Raw genomic sequence first — 21,943 nt, forward strand, 5'->3', positions numbered from 1 at the left:
AAATTAACATTAAGCAATACTATACTGTTTTTGCACTAAAAAGATAAATATATCTCAGTAAAAGCATTAAATGTTAAAACATAATTTGTGATATTTAGTCCATATTAATGTTTTATTTTCCAAAATAGAAGCACATCAAATATAATAATGTAGTTCATGATTCAAGCGAGTTTAAGATGATGATGGATGGATTAATGGATGGATAAACTTACCTATATACCCATACTCGAATCCATTAGCCATAAACTCCTCTAAGAGTGGAATGATCGTCGACGGGCTATCAGCCCAACCCTGAAGTATGTCACTGCAAGTTTTTGAATTTTCATTAACGCTCGTTCGCTCGCATGTAGCTAATAGTTAAAAGGAAGAAATAAATAATTTAACATTATAAGAAGTGGCACTTAATTTATTTTCCTTATACATACCTGCATGGTTCCCATGTATAGTTTAGTTTGGTAACATTGGCATGAAGGGCTTCTTGTACATTGGGACTATTCAAATAAGCATGCACATAATAATCGGAACAAGGATCGAAATTCATAAGCTGCATTACCAAGTAAATCCATCAATAATTGATGTTTTGCATTTCTAGCCACCACTTGATATATAATCAAAAATAGAACTAACGAAGCCTCCTTGGGCACATTGGTGAGATTGGACGATTGGCAGATTGGGGCATAAATGTTGTAATATCGATGGGGTTTATATCCATATTGGCTTCATTAGCACCTTCATTGCATTGCTTGGACTGAAAGGTTGCATTTGGGGAGAAATAACAGTACTTATGGATGTTATGTATGGCTTGATCGGAGAGGAGGGCGTGGGTCCAAAAGTAATCGTTACATTCCTAACTGATCAGTTTCATCGTTGATCACAGCATTGCCAATCTGCAGTAGTGTTGAATAATTAGTTAGTTAAGGAATTTGAAATTATGGTCAAGGGAGCTTAATTATATTAATATTGCCACACCTACCTTTTTATTATAACACACCAAATCAAATAGTTCTAATGAGAAGTATACCCCCACCTGAAAATATCATACATGATTTCATTGTCTATAAGCTCTTTTATTTTGTTTAAACTTCAGGTTATGAAATCTACATTAAAGATTTGGAAATATAAAGAGCGAATAGAGGTGCAATCATTAAGAAGTTATACATATTATTGTTTGCACCCCAGATTCTACATTTTATTTCATTATTTGTTGTGCTATGGCAGTGTTATTATACAGGCTCTCTTGCTTTGTTAAAACTTGCAAGTTTTTGAAATCTATATCAAAGAAGGGTCTTGTTAATGTGTGCCTTACAGTGCAATAAATACACTTTGGAAATTGGAATCTGCGGGCATTTTGGTAAAAATAATTTTTAAGGGCATTTTCGATACAAAATCCAATTTTGAAGTGTAGTGACATGTTAACAAAATCCATGAAAGAATTGATTACAAAGAGAGAAAAAAATCTCCTAAAAAAGAATAAAAAATAAAAAAATAAAATTAACATTTAAGTTTATGAAATCTAGATGAGAGAGAGAGAGATCTTACTATGACTCCTTTGAGATTGAATCGTCTTATTAGCCATTTTGTTATGTTGGACAATAGTATGTGCGAGCTGAGGCACATAATGCCCGGCGTAGCTCTCTCCCGAGATATAGAAGTCCCTATCCTTGTATTCGGGAAATCTCTCGAGCCATTCACCAAAATACATAATTATCCTCTGCTGTCATTTTATCTCCACTCAAGTCATAATCTGATGTTCTATTTGAGTAGGAAAACCCTACCCCGGCCGGAGACTCCAAAAACAAAACATTTGCCACTATAAATCCCAAAAATTATCAAAGAATTAGAAGAAAAAAAAATTCAAAAAAAATTTAAAAAGAAATTAAATTCAATTTTTAGAGGAAAAAAAAAAAAAAGATACTACCTTTATTCCATGCATACTGGTTACGGTAAAGTGTTTTTGCCATCACTATGCACTCGGAAGGGTCCGAGCTCTTCCATTGCACCATAAGCAAGAGAGGAACAACCAGGACCTAAGAAATTACTAGAGTTAATAATTATTATTATTAATGTAAGAATTTGTACAATTTCCAAGAAAAAATCTAGCGTGAATTACCTTTTCGTGATGATTGAATTTGTGAATTTACGATTCTGGCTTATTATTATTTTAATTACTAAAACATGAACAATAACAAATTCAGAGGTTTAAAAGTGACAATCTTGCTAAAAATAGTGAAACCTGCAAGATTGTCACTTTAAAATCCGTGAAATCATTACCATTGATGTTTGGTAATAATATTGAACAGTGAGCCAGAATTGTAAATTCTTCAAGAGTTGATCACGTTTTCATAAATATTCCAAAATGTCTAGAAATTTAATTTCCTTGAGGTAATTGTAATGTAAAAATGGTTTTCTCCACAAAAATGTTGTTACCATCTCAAAAAAAAAAATGAACTAAATTAATCATCAACTTATTATAATAAACAGATATAGGAATTAGGAAAATTTCTTTTCTAGGCAAGATTTTTTGACAGAGAACATGTTTTCCATAATAGAAGATTCTTTAATATTCAAATCTTTATAGTACAGATGGATGTTGTCTTTTATGTGAATTAAAAAAAAGGATAATTTGGGGAAAAAAAGTTCCTTAGTAAACCAAATTAGAAAGCTATTAAAAAGTTCATGGAAAGTTTTTCTAAAAATGGATTATAACAAATAAAAAAAATATTAAATGATTAATTATTTATAGTTTCTTAGTGAACTAATAATAGATACTTCTAACTGTCGTTTTTTCCGACTGTCAAGAACAGTCATTTTTTCTGACTGTTTTGGACTGTCGCAATTAAAAACCACTCTTTTAAAATGACCCCTTTACCCGACTGTAGCGGCAGTCGTTTTTGGCCCATTATGACGTAGTGAATCAATTTGGACAAGGGCCCAACTACAATTTGGCAGGTTTTTGGTCAATTTTTTTTTTTTTTTTTTGAAAAGAAACTTTTGCTTTAAAGAGTGTGGATCATTGCAGGTCTGTGAATATTTTCCCAGATAGATAGGAAATTAATGATTCCAAAGAAAAACAATTTTCAAGAAAATTCAAATAAAAAATGCAATGAATTACATATTGTCAAGAAAACTATTTTCCATAATATGAAACAATGTGATTAAGATTGAGAGTAATACCTCCAAAGAGGCAAAGAAGAGTATTATTAACGTAAGAGTTTATAATTTTTGTCTCATTGCCAAGGAAAATATTTTCTCACAAAATTGATTTTTCAACAAAAGTATGAGAAAAATGAATTTCAGAGAAATAGATGAGGACAGCCAATAGGTACGTGGCAAAGGGTACTTGTTTTCTAGTTTTAGAGGTGGGGTCAACAAGAGAAGAGAATATTTAGGATTCTTTGAGAAAATCAATACTTTTTCTATCTCTGACCCAAAAATACTTTTCACAAAAGTAGTTTTTGCAAAAATCACAATCAATTGCATCATCTCAAAAATAAAAGAAAATACACTTAGCTAGCCAATTCGGCCTAACATGTCGAGATCGAGATAAAATACCTCCATTGAGCCAAAGAAGGAGAGGTTTTGATATCTTGGACTTGTCGGCCTCGGCGAAGTAATAATAAAATGCTCGTCCAGCTTTTTCATCCACAGTAATATAACCTCCATATTGGTCGAATGGAACTTGGGGTTGTCCGGGCAATTTTTCGATTTGATCTTTCTCCTTCAACCCACTTTGAGGAAGAATTCTACTTTCGTCGACAATTTGAACTTCATCGTAAAAATTTACGTCAATCCCAGCTTTTTCTTTGTAATTTGGAATCAAGAAGATGGCTTAAGCATCTCCTTGTTTTCCATGACAAACAATTACAACAAAACATGAGAAAAGAGAAAGAAACTGAGGAGTCCATTGGGCTTCATCTCTTCTTTTTCTTCTTCTTTGTTGAATTGTTTTAAGAACACAAGAAGAGAAAGGAAGAAGAGAGAGTATTTAAAGTCCAAGATTCTCTCCAAACCAACTCGAAATTAGCTGTTTGAATCCAAATTTATAGGATTTGCTTGTTATTCCTATATAGTTGTTTTAGAAACTAAATTGAACGATTAATAATGCTAGATTTGGATAACTAATATAGTTTTAATCTTTTGTACGGTAAGTGAAAGAGTCCACGCAACTAAATATGGTAAGTGTGTATTATAGATGGTGATGGCCCACCCAAGGAAATAAAAATGTTAAATGAGCGAGTCAACTCGGTTATGTGACTCGTTAGGTAACAACACTTATAATGGTTCAAACTCAGATCTTCATTTGGATAGGTAAACAAAATATCACCATCAAGTATCGAATTAATATAGGAAGTGTGAAAGTTGATGGCTGTGATTATCCAATCAATTGGTAAACGTGGTTATGTGATAGATCTTGTTTGGAATATGGCTAACATGTGCCGATCCCGTACTCCCAAAGGTCAAGTGGGAAATGACCTCCAGATCATCGTTATGCATCACATGACATGCACTCTCTTTGTGACCAATTGATCTATGAATGTTTGTCATATTTGGGTAGGATCGTATCATTACTAATGCAATGGATCCCATCAGAATATCATAATTAAGAGTGTTTAGACAAGAATAATATTAAGATGGGTGATCTCCTGGGGAAGTCATTGTGTTGCATCTCTCTCTCTACGACACATGCCCCAAAGATTAGTTGGGAACAAAAGCTGGGACACCTTCATTCTTAAAAAAGAAAAAAAGTTTGTCTCACAATTTTAAATCTCATCTCAAGTTATGATTTCGATTAATAGAAAAATTTATATTGTATTGATCCAAACATTTTGAAATTTTTTGATACAAACCAACATATTTTGAAGATTCTATGTTTTGGGATCAATTTTTCACAAGTCTTGATCGATATTGACACGTATTGATCGACTGACACATTCCTATATTTTGAACAATGGATAAATCTAAAGTGAACATCAGTATAAATTCTTAACCAATAAATTTGAGCATTTTCAAATCTAAAAGCAAATACAAATCAAGTTAATTCTTCAACTATAGGTTCGTCATGCATGAACAGTAGGCCTAACATATAAGATATGCTAGGCCTAGAAAGGTGACAAAATAGACAATTTATTGGGAATGGGTTCACTGAATCCTCAATCAGTTGAGGACCATGATATAGTCATCATTTGTTGGATCACTGAGACAACTCGGACGAGTCAGGTTTAAAGTGAATTTTGATCAAGATCCAATTTTTGATTGGGCCCACACTTTGCGAATTGAAATTGAATAATGGTGTTTAGATCATTTTCAATTCGACAATGATGACTTATAATAGTAAGGTGGGTGTGGTGAGAGAATTCATGATTGATGGTTTGATTGTTTTATCGAATTTTCCTAAACGGTTTCGGAAGGCCCGATGGCGTTTACTATGAGTTGTTTCAATTTGTCAGGATTCGAAAAGATTCGTGAACAAACTAATGCTAATAGATTATTTCTTATTTATTATTATTATTTCTTCTGACATAGGGACGAGGTTTTCCTGGATTGTCGCTCCAGACTTTTTCACTGCACAGAAAGGCTCAAAGGTTGCGACACCTAAGCCTCTCGGTTGTTACAGACAATACATACTCTGCCTCTTGACCTAGGTTTTCTTCTTTAAGATTTATTTAAATGACCTTAATGCCCTTATCTTTATTTCTAGTTCAAAATCAGGTTTGATTTTCTGCCAACCTAGCTGTCCTCATCAACCTGTTTTTTAACCTCATTTTCACCTTAGGAGATTTAACTTTTGAATATAAAGAATAACGAAAAATTTTCGTAAATGTAGAAGAATGGGGGTTTTTTTTATATAAAAAAATCAAGAGTTTTTTCATGAAATTGAAGATACAAATATATGGATGAATATGTTATAAATAACTTACCTTAAAGGTTAACAGCTAGAAAATTACTAAGTTTTATAAGTAACTCATCTTGAATCTTAGGATCTCATCTCCTTCAACCTTTAAATCTCAAGACCAATATAAGATTTTGGAGAACTGGAAGGATAGAGAAAAATCAAGGATTTTCTACAACTTATTATAAATGCTAAATTGAAGATGAGATTTAACAGGATTTTTTGTGTGTGTGTGTGTGTATGTGTGCTTATAATGGACATCCCCACCCTTCAGGTGAGACTAATCCCAAGGTCACAACATGCAACACCCCTTTAGAAAATCTTACCTGCAATTGGTTGAGTCGAGGGTCAACCGTACCTTGAACACTTGACCTACTCCTCCATAGGAGTTTATCAAGACTCTACTTGCTAGTAGACCAACCCCTTAGGGTTTAATAGGTTAAAAATTGTTTACAATAGAAGTTAGGTGGCATATTTTCCACAAGATAAATCAAGGGCTTTTGTTAGGGATTGAAGATAAGGGCATTTAAGTCATTTTATATCAAACTTTCATAAAAAACTTAAGTGAAGGTCATTTCATTAGTTTGAAATAGGGGGTATCCTTAATATTGATCAAAATGTGGAGGAGTATCTTTAAATCACCCACAAGTTGTTTTTCCTTTCGGTGATAACTGATAAGCCCACAAGGTCAACCATTGTGCATCCTCTTTGTTGTGAGTCACCATCACGATGTGGGCTTGATGATGGCATAAAACATGCCATGTGGCCCACTGATTTTGCTTCCACACTGAATCATGAGTTTTTTTTTTTTTTTCTTTCTTCTTCTTTTTTTGTTTTTGTTTTTTTTTTTTTTTTTTTTTTTTAGTCCTAACTTTTTTTACAATTTTCCATAACATTAATGATTTTTAGCAATTAGACTCGAGCATGATTAAAAAGAGAAGCACGAATTTTACGAATGATTGAATCTAACAACTAGAAATCATTAATCAAGATAATTTTTGTATCCCAATCATGGTTTTAAAAATTATTAATCTCATTCTTGAACGAGATGAAATGCAAAAAAAATTAAAAAAATTAAAAAACATGATTCTTCTTCTGTTTATTTGTATCTCTTAAAATTTTTGATTCGAATCATCTCAATATCATTAGTAAATGAGACAAACACTAAACCAAGATTTAAACCCATGATCTAATCATCAACCGACTAAATTAAAGTACAACCTTCTTAACAATTTAGAAGACTTTTTGATATTTAAGTTTTGACTATATGAGAACAAAAAGAATTTTGTTCTCTAATTTTAGGAAAAGAACCAACTTGATAGATTAATGTTGTTTTTAATTATAAGAGTTTTGTTGTTTGCTTTCGAATGGTGTGAAGCAAATTATTATAATCTATATAAAAAACGTAACTTTAGGTCTCACTTCTCCTACACTTAAAGGGGGTAAACATCTCATCCAATCTTTATGTGAGGGATAATTATAAAAGCATCCCCACAAATTAATAAGGACAACCCACACCATAGTTGAGTTATTTATCTTATATGAATTAAAATTTTTGAAATAACAAGTCATCCTCACCCAAAATTCAGTTCATTCAAAAATTTTAATCCCATCAAAACAAGTTCAAGAATCATAAATTATTCATTTTTTTTGTAAATCAATTTTGATGGGATTAGAAGTTTTGGAATGGGCTGATTTTTTGTGAGGACAATCTCCTTATCATGAAGATCATCATCGTCAAAAAAACTGTTCATTCTGGAACTTTTAACCAATATAAGATAAAAAAAATTGGCTATAGTGTGGGCTGCCCTTCTTAATTTGTGGAGTGCTTTTATAATTACCCTTATATGAGACCTACTTTAATCATTTTATGTCTTTCCTCTTCAACCTTCTTAACTCTATTGTCTTTCCTTTCCTTTCACTCATTTTTTTAAACTTTGCTCCAATCTTATTACCTTTCTTCTTTTACCCCTTTTTTCAATAATATCCCTCAAGCCTTACTAACTTCCTTGTTTACCCTTTTAACCAGGTACATTGTCTTTCCCCATCTCCTCTTTTTTAATAATACCTCTCCAACATTATTATTTTTTTCATTTTTACCCTCTCAACTCAGACGAGGATGCTCGTGCTTATGACACCGGCGAACTCTAGTATTTTCAACAAATTCCAAAATTAAATCATTTGGTTTAATTACGACATGAGATTAATGCATGCTTTCTTCTATTTACACTTCTTAAAAAAAAACATTGTACTTCTAGATATATGGTAAATCTTGGATCTCGTTAATTGGATGATTAGAATGTGTGAAGATCGAATTGAATGGGCTTCATAGACATTTGTTGGATTGTAGGTCAAATATCTTTGATTGTGCTCAAATGAGTTCATGAAAAATTGCAACTCTCCACAATACAAGAAAGTTTTGTTTTTTTATTATTCTTGGACCATTTAGATTTGATCGAAAATTATCTAACCCATCCAATTCGACACTATTTAAATAAATAAAAAAACTCATATTGACTATTTCAAAAGTCATACTAAAGTCTAGCATATCAAAATACATGGAATTAGCAATTCTCTAACAAAAAAAATCTCTACCCCATATCTTGGCAATTTGTGGTCAAGATATGGAGCTCGTTGTATCTAAGAAACATCTTTTGGAACTTTGCTGAAAACTTGAGTCCTTATTTAAGCATGGAGCAAATAACATTTTAGGATGAACTATTTCATGACTCTTAGTGCAAACTCCTTTGATGTATCATTTATTTTATAATTGAGTCTCGATTTTTGAACTCCCCCTCTGACATACACCCCTGATGTGGCACATGTCAGAATCATAGATTTTTTTTCCTTGAGATACACAATTGCACATCCCTATAAATATATGCAATTGTGTATCCCAAGAAAAAAATGTATGATTCTAACACATACCACGTTAGGAGTGTATGTCAGAGGTGGGGTGTCAGTTTATCATTATTCTTTATAATTAGATTTTTAAATTCTGGACCAATATTTTTTCAATTGTTTGTTTTTAGTTTATTTGGTTTTTCATTTTCCGGTTTAGGATTCTTTGTGTACAAGAAAGTATAAAGGATTATTGTGAAGATTAACACTGCCTAACCAAGAAAATAACTTGTTCAAATTAAAGTCTCAAGAGTGACTAGTAGAGATACTTTGTAGGATTTTACTCATGATCTTATAAAGGTTTTGTTTGAGTACATGGAAAAATGTTTTCAAGGGAAAGTGAATTCCATTGAACCATGGGACTTGAATTTTTAGATATAAAATTTGGTGAAATTACTTAAAGGATCCTGATGGAGGGATTTCTTTCTAATTAGTTCCTAAGCTTTAGGATTTCTCTTAATAGTCCGTTTAGTTAAACTTTCTTCTAATCAATACGTGAACCCGTTTCACCCTCATTTCTCAAGATTGAACGCCCAACCATTTGACCTCATTGTTTTCGTCCAAAAAAATTGGATTTTTAGCATCCCAATCGAGTATTAAAGATTTCATTCGTTTGGAAAAGATGTAAAAAAAAAAGAAGAAAGAAATCATTTTCAAGGGTTTTTTTTAAGCCTTTTGAAGACATATTTAAAAATTAGGACTTTTCAATATTTTTCTTCGTTTTTAGATGAGAAGTAATCAAAGATGGCTCTTTTGTAATCCCAAGAGATTGGCTCAATGAAATTTTCGGACCAATAGGTGGTTAATGCCCATAAGTCATGAGTTTGATACCCAATATGAGCATTAATTCCTCAAGGGGCACTCACCAGTGCACACCCTCACTTACTTGGTGCGTGTGATGTGCATACATTGTATAAACCCCAAGATTAGTCCTTAGACAAGACCATGGTCCACTATCTACAGGGGTATCCGTTTATCAAAAAGAATGATGATTCTTTTGTTTGAAATCATCTAGACAAGTCATTATCTAAAGATTTTAGTTGATTTTTCTATGTATTTTAATTGGAAAAACTTGAAAAGTGAAGATGGGTGGGTTTTATAAGCATCGAGTTCGTCACTTTTTTATTTTCGAGTTTGATATTTTTAAAAATTATCAAATTTAACAATAAAAAATGTTGAATTCGACACTAAAAAGTGGTGAGCTCAAAAATAAATATAAGTGGTGAGCACGACAATAAATTAAAAAGTGGTGAATTCGACAATAAAGATGTTGAGTTTGACATTATAAATGTTGATCTCAACAATAAATAAAAAGTGGTGAGCTCACCAATAATGAAGGACCATTAAAAAATAAAAAATTTATTAAATGGACTATCAACCTACAGCCCAAAACTTATGGACTATTTAGAAAAAGATCCAGGCCAGGGTGTTTTATGTAATTTTCCCAAAAAATTGTGTATATATGTTTGATTGCAATTTGGAAAATGACAAGATTCTCTCCTATCTCTTTGTATTTTTTTTTTCATCTCTCTTTCAACACAAATCAAAATCATTTTGATTGAGTCTCAATTGAAACAATAGCTCTTTTTATGTTTTTCGAAGAAAAAAAAAGAGAGACCAATTTTCCTCCCTTTCAATAGGAATTTCAAAAGCAAAAGAAAAGAAAATGGAAAAAAAAATATAGGTGAATGGAGAAGAAGAAGAACTTACTTGGCTTGTAATTAATTTGAAGAAGGTAAAAATATTTTGTGACTTATTCTTGTATTGAAGACATCAAGAAGATTCTAAGGGAAAGAAGATTATCGATTGGAGTAAGTCTTGATAAAAAAAACAACATTTTACTTTTGAAACAAGAGAAAACCACTTTCCCAAAGAGCTAGATGAGACAACAAATTCCCATCGTGGAAAAAAAAAACGTTTTTTCGTATAACATGCAATCAAAAGGGTAAAAATGTGATTTTTCATGGAACTCAAATTCCCTCCTATTGTCCATGCATAATGAATTAGACCTTAAATAATAGGAACAAGCTAGAGGTAGGGACAGATTTACATTGGAGGCAATGATGGCACTTGTCCCCACAAGAATTTTTCAAAAATTAGAAGGATTTATATGCTATTGGGGTTGATAATAGCGATCGAAAGAAAAAAAATCTGCCACTATTGCCCACATAAGAATTTTTAAAATTTCTAAGTACCTTAATTGCCCCCATGTAAACAAAATCCTGGCTCTGCCCTGGCTAATGGTAAGGGTAGAACCAGGAAGGCTAAAAAGATGCACACTTAGTTTTATAATCCAATTTTAATAGTGTGTTCTTAACTTGTTCAATTAAGAAGTAAAAAACCATTTTAAAAATACTCAATTTAGAAGATGAAGGATGGAGGTTGGCGAGACATTAGTTCAGAGTATCAATCTCGAGATCATGGTTTTCAAATCTGGGTTCTCGTTTCATTTCCACACCCATTGAGATTGTTTGATTCTTTGAAATCATCTTGTTAATTTTTTATTTTATTTGAATTTATATTTCAAATAATCATTACTTGGACTAATCGGTAGTTATGATCAATTTCCCAAAAGGGTTAGATCATCCATCGACAAAATCTCATTAATTCAGCCTTACTAAACCTATTACATTTTTTACTATTGAAAATTACATGGGAATTTACCATTTTCTAAGATAACTAAACTAAAAAAATACTAAGTGCAATTTTGGAGAACCATTTTCCCCACCTTTCCTATTTGTTTTGCACTCAAACACCACCGTTAAAACTTGAATTTTCTATGGAAAATTGTTTTTCTTAAAGTTTTCCGTGCAATCAAATAAGCCCTTAAAAGAAGTCATTTTCGCTGTTGAATTTTAATTTTAGATTTTGTAGTTTGGTGGCCATCTAGTTTCAACGAACCGAGATCTAATTTTTTTGAATTGTAAGCCAAATTTTCTTTTTCTTTTATATCTAATCCACGAGAGTTGTAGTGTTGGATTGAGATCTACATCACTGTGGCATCTGATCATTTTTTTTTTCGGACATCATGTGGACCACTAGGATTGTGAGATTTCTTGGGATCTCCAAATCCCATCCAAAAGAAGCTTAACCAATTTTTAACCTTTCCCAAGTCTTGATCCAAGTCTCAATCAGACTTTCCATCTTTTCATAAACATGGGATGTCTTCCAACACTTTGAGTGCATTTGTGTTTATAGGTTCATTGAATCTAACCCTTTTCTCAACTTTGCATATTCCCCACGAAATTTGCGGGTTCCATGTAGTTTGCCACATTGGCAATGAGGTGGACCACACCTTTTTTGATGTCTTACGTCTTTGATTTTTGACTTGACTTTTATAAATTCCAGAATCATTGGCTTTCATATCAATTGGTATAAATTTTTTTCCTCTCTTGGATGACATAATGTAATGGCAATTGATTTCTGTTTCCATAATATTTAATAATATAAAATATTTAGTAATCTATAAACGCACACCAACTTTTACTATGAGCACAACAAGATCCATCCTGTTTTTTTTTTTAATATCATGTGAATTGGTGTGCTTCTAGCAAAAGTTGGTGTGGCAATGGAGTCTCTCTATAAATAAATCATACAAAAAAAGGGTCCCATTGACTCATGAAGAATAGGAGCTTAGCGGTTCAGATACAACAATATCCAAATCTAAATCCAAATTTTTTATCTGATATCCGAATTCAAATTCGAATTCGACGAATGTTCTAAAACTCTATCCAAATTCGAATCTGATTATCCTATTGGATATTGGATAATATTTGATTAGAATTCGAATAATTTGTATATTTAAAAAAAAACACAATTTTTCTTTATCCAATTGATTTTTCATTACTAAAAAAAAAAACTTATTATATATTATACTATGTATATAATAAATAAATTAATATATTATTGATATAAAAAAAATAAATAAATCAAATCATATCAAATATATTATATATTATTTTGAATTAGATATTATCAGATTCGAAATGTTAATATTTGAATTCATATTCGATAAGGATTCGAATATACAAAACTATCTGAATTTGAATCCGATATCCAAAATTTTCGGATAATATCCGATTTTTTTAATTCAAATTTTCGACTATCCATTGACACCCCTAACCAAGAATGACACATGAAAAACGAAATAAACATGATCCCAACACTTTAAACACAAAAAACCATAAAATAAGATATATACAGTTTCAAACCCTAGATCTAATCCAATTTGTAAATCCAACCCGTTATTTTTTCTCATTAATTTGTAAATCACTTTCGACAAGGTTAGAAGTTTAAGAATGAGTTATTTTATGTGAGGATGATATTGTCACCATACAAATCATCTACACAAAAAATCAGATAATTTCAAAACTTCTAACCCATATAAGACAAATTTTGGCTCCCAATGTTTGTTCCCTAATGTTTTATTTAGATTTTGTACATCTAATCCGGATTGGCCCTATGCTCCTATCCAGATCTAATCAAATTATTATCGAGACAGATTTGAATCATAATCTTGAGATCCGAAAAGCCCGATCCGATAAGAATTTGATCTGATTTTTTTCAAATCAGCCCTAATTCAATCCAGATGCGGCCCATATACTACCCTCATGCCCAAATTCAAGAGAAGCATAGGTCCACAGAGTGGGAGAGATTCGGCGTGGATTCTCTTTATTTCAATAACAACGAGATGGACGGTGGAGATCCAATAACACAGAAACCGAGCGTGGCCTACCAATTTGAATTCAAAAACACACAGAAGTAACGTTACGATTCCACTCCGAACCTAAAACCGAACCTAAAATAACAAAAGAGAACTGTTAAACTAAAAGCAAGGAAAGGCTCGGAACTGATTCTCTCTTTCGATCTCCCCTCATTTGGCTCTCTGAGTTTAGGGGTTTTAGGGTTCTTTCTGGTCTTTTTAGAGTTCTTTCTGTAATTGATCACTCAAATTTGTGTTTTAATGGAGGATCCTTCAAGAACTACTCTCCATGATTTCCATTTGGCTTCAAGAAAAGCCGAAGAAACAGGTCTCTCTCTCTCTCTCTCTCTCTGTTTGTTTGTTTGATTCTTTTCTTGATTTTGCTTCTATCAAAATTTCACAGCTTTGAGACGATTCCAAGCTGCGGTATGGCTCGAATGCTTCGTGGGACCTCTCGGCCTATCAGATCAGCCATCAGAGCGAGAATTCATTTCTTGCTTGAGAAATGGATTAGTTCTTTGTAGTTCCATTAACAAGATCCAACCTGGAGCCGTGCCGAAGGTACTAATAGCTCAAATACATAATTTTACCCTTTATAGTGTTTCCATTTTCGCCTAATTTTTCAATTTGAAACCATTCTTAGGTTATAGGGAGCCACTCATCAGGACTTTCTTCAGAAATTAAGCCACTGAATGCTTATCAGTACTTCGAAAATATCCGAAACTTTCTATTGGCTGTGGAGGAACTGAACCTCCCTGCTTTCGAAGCATCGGATCTTGAAAGGGTAAAGCTTGACCCCAAACTACGGTGACATCTGCTCAATACTCACCTTTTCCTTTTAATTAGTAGTTCTATTTTTTTTTTTAGGATACTGTGGAGGATGGATCCACGGCTAAAATTGTTGATTGTATACTTGCACTTAAGTCATACCACGAATGGAAACAATGGAGGGATGGGGCAAATGGATCTTATAAGAACTCAAGATCCCCAATGATTCCACGTTCGGCCGGTAGGACCCATACCCGAGTCGCCCCTACAAATTCTTCGGGTCCATGTAGGCATTTGGACATGTCAGTTGCCACTGACAAGATACCATTTGTCGAACCTGAAAATGGGAAACTTGAAGGTTTAATTTTTCTCTTTTTAAGAAAGATCATATTTTTATCTACAAATGTTGGGTAAGATTTGTGTACTATGACTTGTTTTTGTGGTCTGTAGATTCAATTGTTGGAGCACTTGTTGAGTGTCTGCTTGACACAAAGGAGAACATTGATAATAACCTTCTGGCTTCATTTCGTCAAGGAAATAAGGTGATTATTAGTGAATATGATACATTAGCTAAATTTTTATATCAATGGATAGAAGTCTAAGAGCTGAAGGTTTAGAAAATTCTTGTTGATGCAGGAATCGGTCAAGTTTTTTAGTAAGATCATGTCAAATTGTTTGCAGGAACAAAAACTAAACCAATTACCCGAGGTGACTTAGTTTGAATTTACTTACTCCCATAGTTTTTTAGTAGAAAATAATCTGTTATGTATGCTTTCCCTTTCTATATTCGAATGGTGTATGTTGTTCCACCGCACACATTAAAAGGAATTCATGTTGTTTTGTCCCACATTGCTGGAAAGTAAAAAATAAATAAAAATTCTTTTAAGTGCTTTATGTATGTCTAACTACTAACAATGAGGGCCTCAGATAGATTTCTTTCCAACAATTAGGGTTTTTTATATTTCTTGATTATTCTGCTAGGAAAAATGTGCATGGATCTCACTAGGTGTTTATATTGTCTTTATTGGTTCTGCTTACTTAGTTGCTAAGAACTCAACAAATTCTGATTATATATTCCATCTGATTACAGTTAAAATCAATCCTTGAGAATTCTTTGCAAGAAGTGACAAACTCATTTCCACAGTCAACATCCACACCTACCGACTTGTCTACAATTGGAAATGATGTGGTATTTTTCTTATCAAGCTTCTTTGATGATTTACTTGGATGAATGAAGCTATAGATTAATTTCTTGACAAGTATATTTGACTCAAAGGTTATTAAACACAACTTGAGAATTCATATATTTATTTTGCAAATTATCTAAGAAATACGGTGGGTTAATTCACCATAATTAAACAGTCTAACCGATTTTGTTATGCTCTTGCATGAGACCTGTAAATGTTTTCTTTTGGTGAACAATATATTGTGTTGCGTTTTGTTTGTTTTTTGTATGTGATAGTTTAGTATTTTGGTAGTAATGATCTGCTAGTAAATTGGCCTTTTGAATTCATCTACTGCACTATTTTAAAACTTTTAACATCATGTCCCTTGTGCTCTTAAGAATTGGCTAATTCTTATTATATATGCTCATATGCATTAGGTATGACATGCATTATTGAGTTGCATTCATGCTTTGCTTATTGACAATCACAGAATGACAAGCTAATTAGTGTTCTGGATTTAGAAATTGGAAAACTTCTCTAAGAGATCCAACGGTTTTTTGTTGCATTCATGCTTGCTGTATTTCAGTTATAGAACTAAATAGAACTTTTTTTTCTTCTTGTTATCTAGTGTATATTGTTATTTCTATAATTTTAGCATATTTACATGAGAATTGTAAGCAAAACAATGATTTCCTTCCCTAGTATATATTGTTATTTATAATAAAAAAAAAGTATAATTATATTGTTATATCTATAATTTCAAAAACTGGATATTTATACTTATCCTGCAATAAAGTGGTTTGGTCGTTAAGTACATTTAACTCACGTTCGTTTTTCTAGACATTCCCTTCATTTGGATGAAACAATGATAGGAAACGGGTATAATTACAAGAAGTATAATTTCATCTTTAACATCCTAACTTGACAGGTGAAAAAAGCAAAATAACACAAAGTAATTCATAATAGTATCTTGAGGATTACATGCAATAAATAGTTTTGATACATCATGGATTGTATAAATTTTTTGATATAGTTGCTATTAGATTGCATATTTTTTAACATTGCATCTAATTAGCTATCGAACCATGATATGAACAAAGGATATGCCATTTTGTTTGCAGCATTGCAAATGCTGCTTAAAAAAGGGTAACTGCAATCACTGTCGTCTATTGGAAGTACAAGAAAAAGACCTTTCGGTGAGCTTGCTTTCTTTTTCCTACTACCCCTTGGTTTTGACTTGTACATAGTTATTGAAGAATGGAAATAATGAAGCTTATAGATCACATTGTTAATATGAATTTGATCATGGATGAATATAAAGGATTGAATTTTTTCTCAACAATTGAGGATGAATAATATGCTTTTTTGTACAAATAATAAGTATATTATCAACCACTAAATAATTGGTCAATATCAATTTTCAATTCAATAGTTATACACAAAAACTTGTCACGTTTTATCAATGGTGCCAAGCGATAAGAAAGCAAAAAAGGGTATTCTATATGCCACACCCATAATTACCTAGGATACCAAAATCTTAAGTTAATTTATCAAATTCAAAGAGTTAAAGAAGTTTGAATAACACATGGAATTTCATTATATCCTCATTCACCAAATTGAGATAGTTTTTTTCTAGTAATATAATTGATTGATTGGTATACATGACCACTCAATAGATCCTGCTGCAGATTTGATATATCCTGAACTTGTCTTTGGGTTCAAGGTTTGGAGTATTTTTGTGTTAATAATTTATATTTATATTTATTTTAATAAATCATTGTTAGAATTTAATTTGGAAATCCAATAGTTAGGATTGGCCTCGCAATTAGCATTTTTTGATAAATAACCATAGTAAGGAAAAAATAGTTTTTGATCATCTTTTATATTTTTTATTTCTTTATGTTTACTAATAAACAGTGAAGACACACCTTCCCAAGGTTATTGAGTGGGTCACCCAATCCTCGTGATTTATTCCAAAAGAGGAAGGAAATGGTCTACACAGCAGAAAAAAAATGAAAACCTAACAAGTGTCGGCCATTTTTCTCTAGCATTTCAATTTAAAATGTAGTTACAGTTTGTTAGATTTTGTTTACTCTGCTCTTTTTGTAAATCAGAGGATATCTTACAATATTGAATTAAGTTATCTTTCAAATTTAAAGTAGGTAGAAATTTTATGAAGCTGTTAAAATTTGCAGGATCTCAAGGCATTGTTATCACAGGCAAAGGGGGAGTTTACAATTTTACAGTCCCAATTTCAGAGTGACTTAAAACTAGTTGGTATGTTTTTTTATTGCCGAAATGAAGTATAATACATCAATGATGGTCATTCTCTAACTTTTGTATGGAAACTCCAATCATGTAGCACTGACATCTTGTGCATCGAACCCCATATGTTAATATTCAAGCCACATTGTGGGCCCGTTTTTAAGGTTGATCTGAATTCTAACCCTGTTAACTAAATCTGGAGTTCAATTAAAGACAAAATCCACCCCCCCACCCCAATACAATGAACTTCACAGAAACCTACAGAACTTACTTTTTGGTGAGAATCTTTAAAGATCCTCTTGAACTGTACTGATGCTTGTTTTTCTATTAGTGCAGGAAGGAAGGTTCAGGAGCTTTCCTCTGATGCTCTTGGATATCACCGAGTGCTAAAAGAAAACTGGGAACTCTATAATACGGTTCAGGATCTGAAAGGTTGGTTGATTTCTGGGATATAATTTTATTCTTTTATTTGATAGCTAAGGTGGTTGGTCTGCTGTTCTGGCTGCTTGTTCAGGGCAGCAACCACAGTACCTGACTGGGCCAACTGTTGGGCCTCTTTCATTGGTGGATGCACACTAATCATCCAAGCTACCTATTGGGTGTTCAAGGATAAAGTTTTGATAATTGTAATGTTTGAAGTTATTCCTAATTAAGTATATTTTTTAGGAAATATTCGAGTATACTGCAGAATCAGGCCAGCCTTTGGCATTGGAACAAGAAATGCCATTGATTTCATTGGAGATTATGGGTCTCTGGTAGTGGTAGACCCATTGAAGCTGCATAAAGATGCACAAAAACTATTTCACTTCAATCGGGTCTTTGGTCCAACTGCCACCCAAGGTATATCTACATCAGATTATATTTCTTTGCATTCTTTTATACATCAAACTTGATTACTGTTCTCATCTATGATTATTAAATTTTGCTAGAGGAGGTATTTGAGGCCACTCAACCATTAATTAGATCTGTAATGGATGGTTACAATGTGTGCATTTTTGCTTATGGCCAGACTGGGTCCGGAAAAACTCATACTATGGTAAGAGTTTAGCAATTATATGTTCTGTCTGGATTTCTTGCGTGAAGTTCACCACCCTAATATTTTGCATCTGTGATGTCAGTGCGGTCCATCGGGGAGTTTTGGTAAGGATATGGGAATCAATTATTTGGCACTGAATGATCTTTTCCAGATATCTTCTATCAGGAAGGATGTTATGAACTATGAGGTTCATGTTCAGATGGTCGAAATTTATAATGAACAAGTACGGGACCTTCTCACAGAAGACTTGTCAACCGCAAAATATCCTTTCTTTTCTTCTTTGAGATTTGAGTCATTTTTTTTAATGATATAATAGTTGAGCATTACAACATTATTCTGTATTTCTTAATGATTAACAAATTAGAGATACGGAACTGTACAAGCAATGGTGGGTTGAGTCTTCCTGATGCAACAATGCTCCCTGTGAAGTCCACCATGGATGTTCTAAATCTAATGAAACTTGGTGAAATGCATCGTGTTGTTTGCTCCACTGCAATCAATGACCGGAGCAGTCGTTCCCACAGGTTTGTTCTTTATAACTTGAGGTTTTTCTTCTAGATTATCTTACGTAAGTGATATTTCTTGGTTATGATGGTGGTGGTTTTGCCACGATTGCTTGTAGTGTATTGACAGTGCATGTTCGTGGTAAAGATAATTCTGGAAACATCCTACATAGTCGCCTACATTTGGTGGACCTTGCAGGGAGTGAGAGGGTTGATAAGTCAGAAGTTATAGGAGATAGGCTAAAGGAGGCACAATGTATCAACAAGTCACTTTCTTGTTTGGGAGATGTGATTTCAGCATTGGCTCAAAAGAACTCCCACATCCCCTACAGAAACAGCAAACTTACACAACTTTTACAAGATTCCTTAGGTTGTAACTTCAAGTCCCTTTCTTTCTTTTTCTCAACCTATAAATGGTGTTTAAACCGGACACTAATAAGTTTAAATATTCTAACTCAATTTCCTTACCTGAAATATATTATTGTAGGAGGGCATGCAAAAACATTAATGTTTGCTCATGTGAGCCCGGAGGCAGATTCTTATGGGGAAACAATTAGTACACTGAAGTTTGCTCAACGGGTATCGACTGTTGAACTTGGTGTTGCTCGGCTGAACAAGGGAAGCAGTGAGGTTAGAGAACTTAGAGAACAGGTAAACTATTCATTGGGTCATTATTTGGCATGCTTATGTAGTTTTCTCTCTTTGCTCTGGTTTATAAATACTAGAGATTATATCTGATGGAATTTACAGTTCAATTTAGTAAGAACTGAATATATGAAAATGTGTTATTTTGTTTCCACTCCAAAGATGATGACAGGGTGTTGATGTCTAAATTCTTGCAGGTTGAGACCCTAAAGAAGGCATTGGCAAACAAAGAAGCACAGACAGTACCATCAAATAGAGCAAAGGAAATAAGAACTCCACGGGAGAAGGAATATGTAACGACAGAGAGAACTCCCCCACGCCTTCGACTATTGAGCATTGAAAGTTCTACTGCAGTAAAGATTGAGAAGGAACTGAATTCAGATAACAGGAAGTCGTCAAAAACCCCTGTTGTAAAATCAAAAGTTAGACCGGAGTGTACTCCAAGTCGTCCAAGAAGATTGAGCATGGAATGCCCAAAATATGTGAAGAAGGATCTGCTGCAGATTAAAAATTCAGAAGATGTAGGACTGTATGACTTATATTGTGGGGTGCAAACTTTATTGCTGGAGAAATTTGCACCCACAATAGCTATGAATTTTATTTCATTTAACATTGGATTGTTAATTGATCAAATATATATCTTTAACTGGTTGCAGGTTTGTGCGAGTGGCATTTCCGGAGTAGTACTTCAAGATATTTCTCCTAGTCCTTCTCAAGACATTTGTAAGGATAGCAACATTGATTGTGAAAGATTTCAATATGTAGAAGCAAGTGTCAGTGACAGAAACTACAGAGATGCCATTACCCTGAGAAGTCCTACCAATTTTGCTAGTCAAAGTGGAACAATAAGAACGGCTAGTAGAATTAGACCTATCCAACTACCAAAGACCCCTGACACCTCAATACTTGCAAGAAACGAGGTTCAAACCATCACACCAACTGAGTTTGATCTGTCTAATAAATCTCGGATCCCCAGTTCTGCTAGTAGTACGAGTAAGAAAGGATCTCAAATAAGAAAATCGTTTCAGACCATTGGGAAGCTGATTAATGCCCCCGATAAAAGGTATGTAATACTTTTACAATCTTCATGCATAAAAACTAGTCATTCTGTTATGATAGTGGAAATTGGTTTTGTATTTGACTTTCAAGCATCATGTTGTCTTTCAGGAATCACCAGTATCCAATAGTAACACATTCCAAGTCCCCTATCAATGGCAAAAGCAATATTAATGACGGATCACCCGTCACAGCTAATACCAAGACATTGAGGAGGCAATCACTAACTAGTGTTCAGGCTTCAGGGTTATCCCGAAGATCTTCTCTTGGGGGTTCGCCAACTGACTCTTGTAAGTATCATGAGGAATTCGAGGGAGCAATTTATTTTATTTTTTTTCAAGACTTTCATCATGTTTATTTTCTTTAATGAGATTGGTTTATCTATGATAAGAGTTTCTCATATTTGTCATCATTTCTTCTGCAGGTACAAATGACAATCTCAAGGCGAGGACACCTCCTCCGGTCCATCCATCAGCCACATTGACAAAGCGGTGGTTTTAGATCTTCTGACACTAAACATGACCATGCTTTGACTCGAAGCATCCTTGACGTGCTAACTTTTAGGTTAGGACACGTTCCAGCTGTTGCCGGACAAGAATTTTTCTAGGAAAGATTGCTAAAATTGAGACGTTCGACGAAGGTATTGTAAAATGTACAAGAGAGAATGAAGAGCTCAATTTGATTCGGGTTGTAATCAGATAAACATTGTAATTCTAATTGATTTAGGCGTCACAGAAACCCGTTAATGTTCATCAAATTTTTTTTAATGGTAAGCCATCGATCCATTATATCATCATCCATATTCAAATATGTATAACTGGTCCCTTAGCTTGGTTAATTCGATTATGTCGCTGGTTGAACAAAAGCATAACTGAATGGGGAAAGCCCTCCCCAAAGAATTAATTGTATGGAAGATACATTGTGTCCCCATTCTATTTCCATAAGATCTTCCTGTCCTTTGAAAAATCCAGAATCTTTCGGCACTCTCATCATGCAAAGGTACATCTTCGG

At 33.3% G+C, this 21,943-nt stretch overlaps 1 protein-coding gene and 1 pseudogene across 1 annotated transcript; one reads left to right on the top strand and one right to left on the bottom strand.

Annotated features, from left to right (window-relative positions):
• The window catches only part of LOC147396913 (serine carboxypeptidase-like 40), a 6,453-nt pseudogene extending 2,538 nt beyond the window's left edge, over window positions 1-3,915 (bottom strand).
• A 9,694-nt stretch (window positions 3,916-13,609) lies between these two features.
• LOC147396914 (kinesin-like protein KIN-14L) lies at window positions 13,610-21,742 on the top strand. The gene is given in 20 exon segments (XM_086452217.1): window positions 13,610-13,821; window positions 13,897-14,054; window positions 14,137-14,277; window positions 14,361-14,619; window positions 14,712-14,803; window positions 14,898-14,969; window positions 15,352-15,450; window positions 16,549-16,623; window positions 17,623-17,704; window positions 18,029-18,124; window positions 18,359-18,532; window positions 18,622-18,728; window positions 18,811-18,996; window positions 18,999-19,252; window positions 19,351-19,601; window positions 19,719-19,882; window positions 20,074-20,397; window positions 20,533-20,939; window positions 21,044-21,222; window positions 21,357-21,742. Coding segments are annotated over 20 exon segments (3,264 nt in total). The 5' UTR covers window positions 13,610-13,754; the 3' UTR covers window positions 21,434-21,742.
• Window positions 21,743-21,943: the final 201 nt, after the last annotated feature.

The sequence above is a fragment of the Akebia trifoliata genome, chromosome 8, assembly GCF_017979445.1.
Source record: "Akebia trifoliata isolate Shusen 1 chromosome 8, ASM1797944v1, whole genome shotgun sequence".
In the NCBI taxonomy this organism is placed as follows: Eukaryota; Viridiplantae; Streptophyta; class Magnoliopsida; order Ranunculales; family Lardizabalaceae; genus Akebia; species Akebia trifoliata.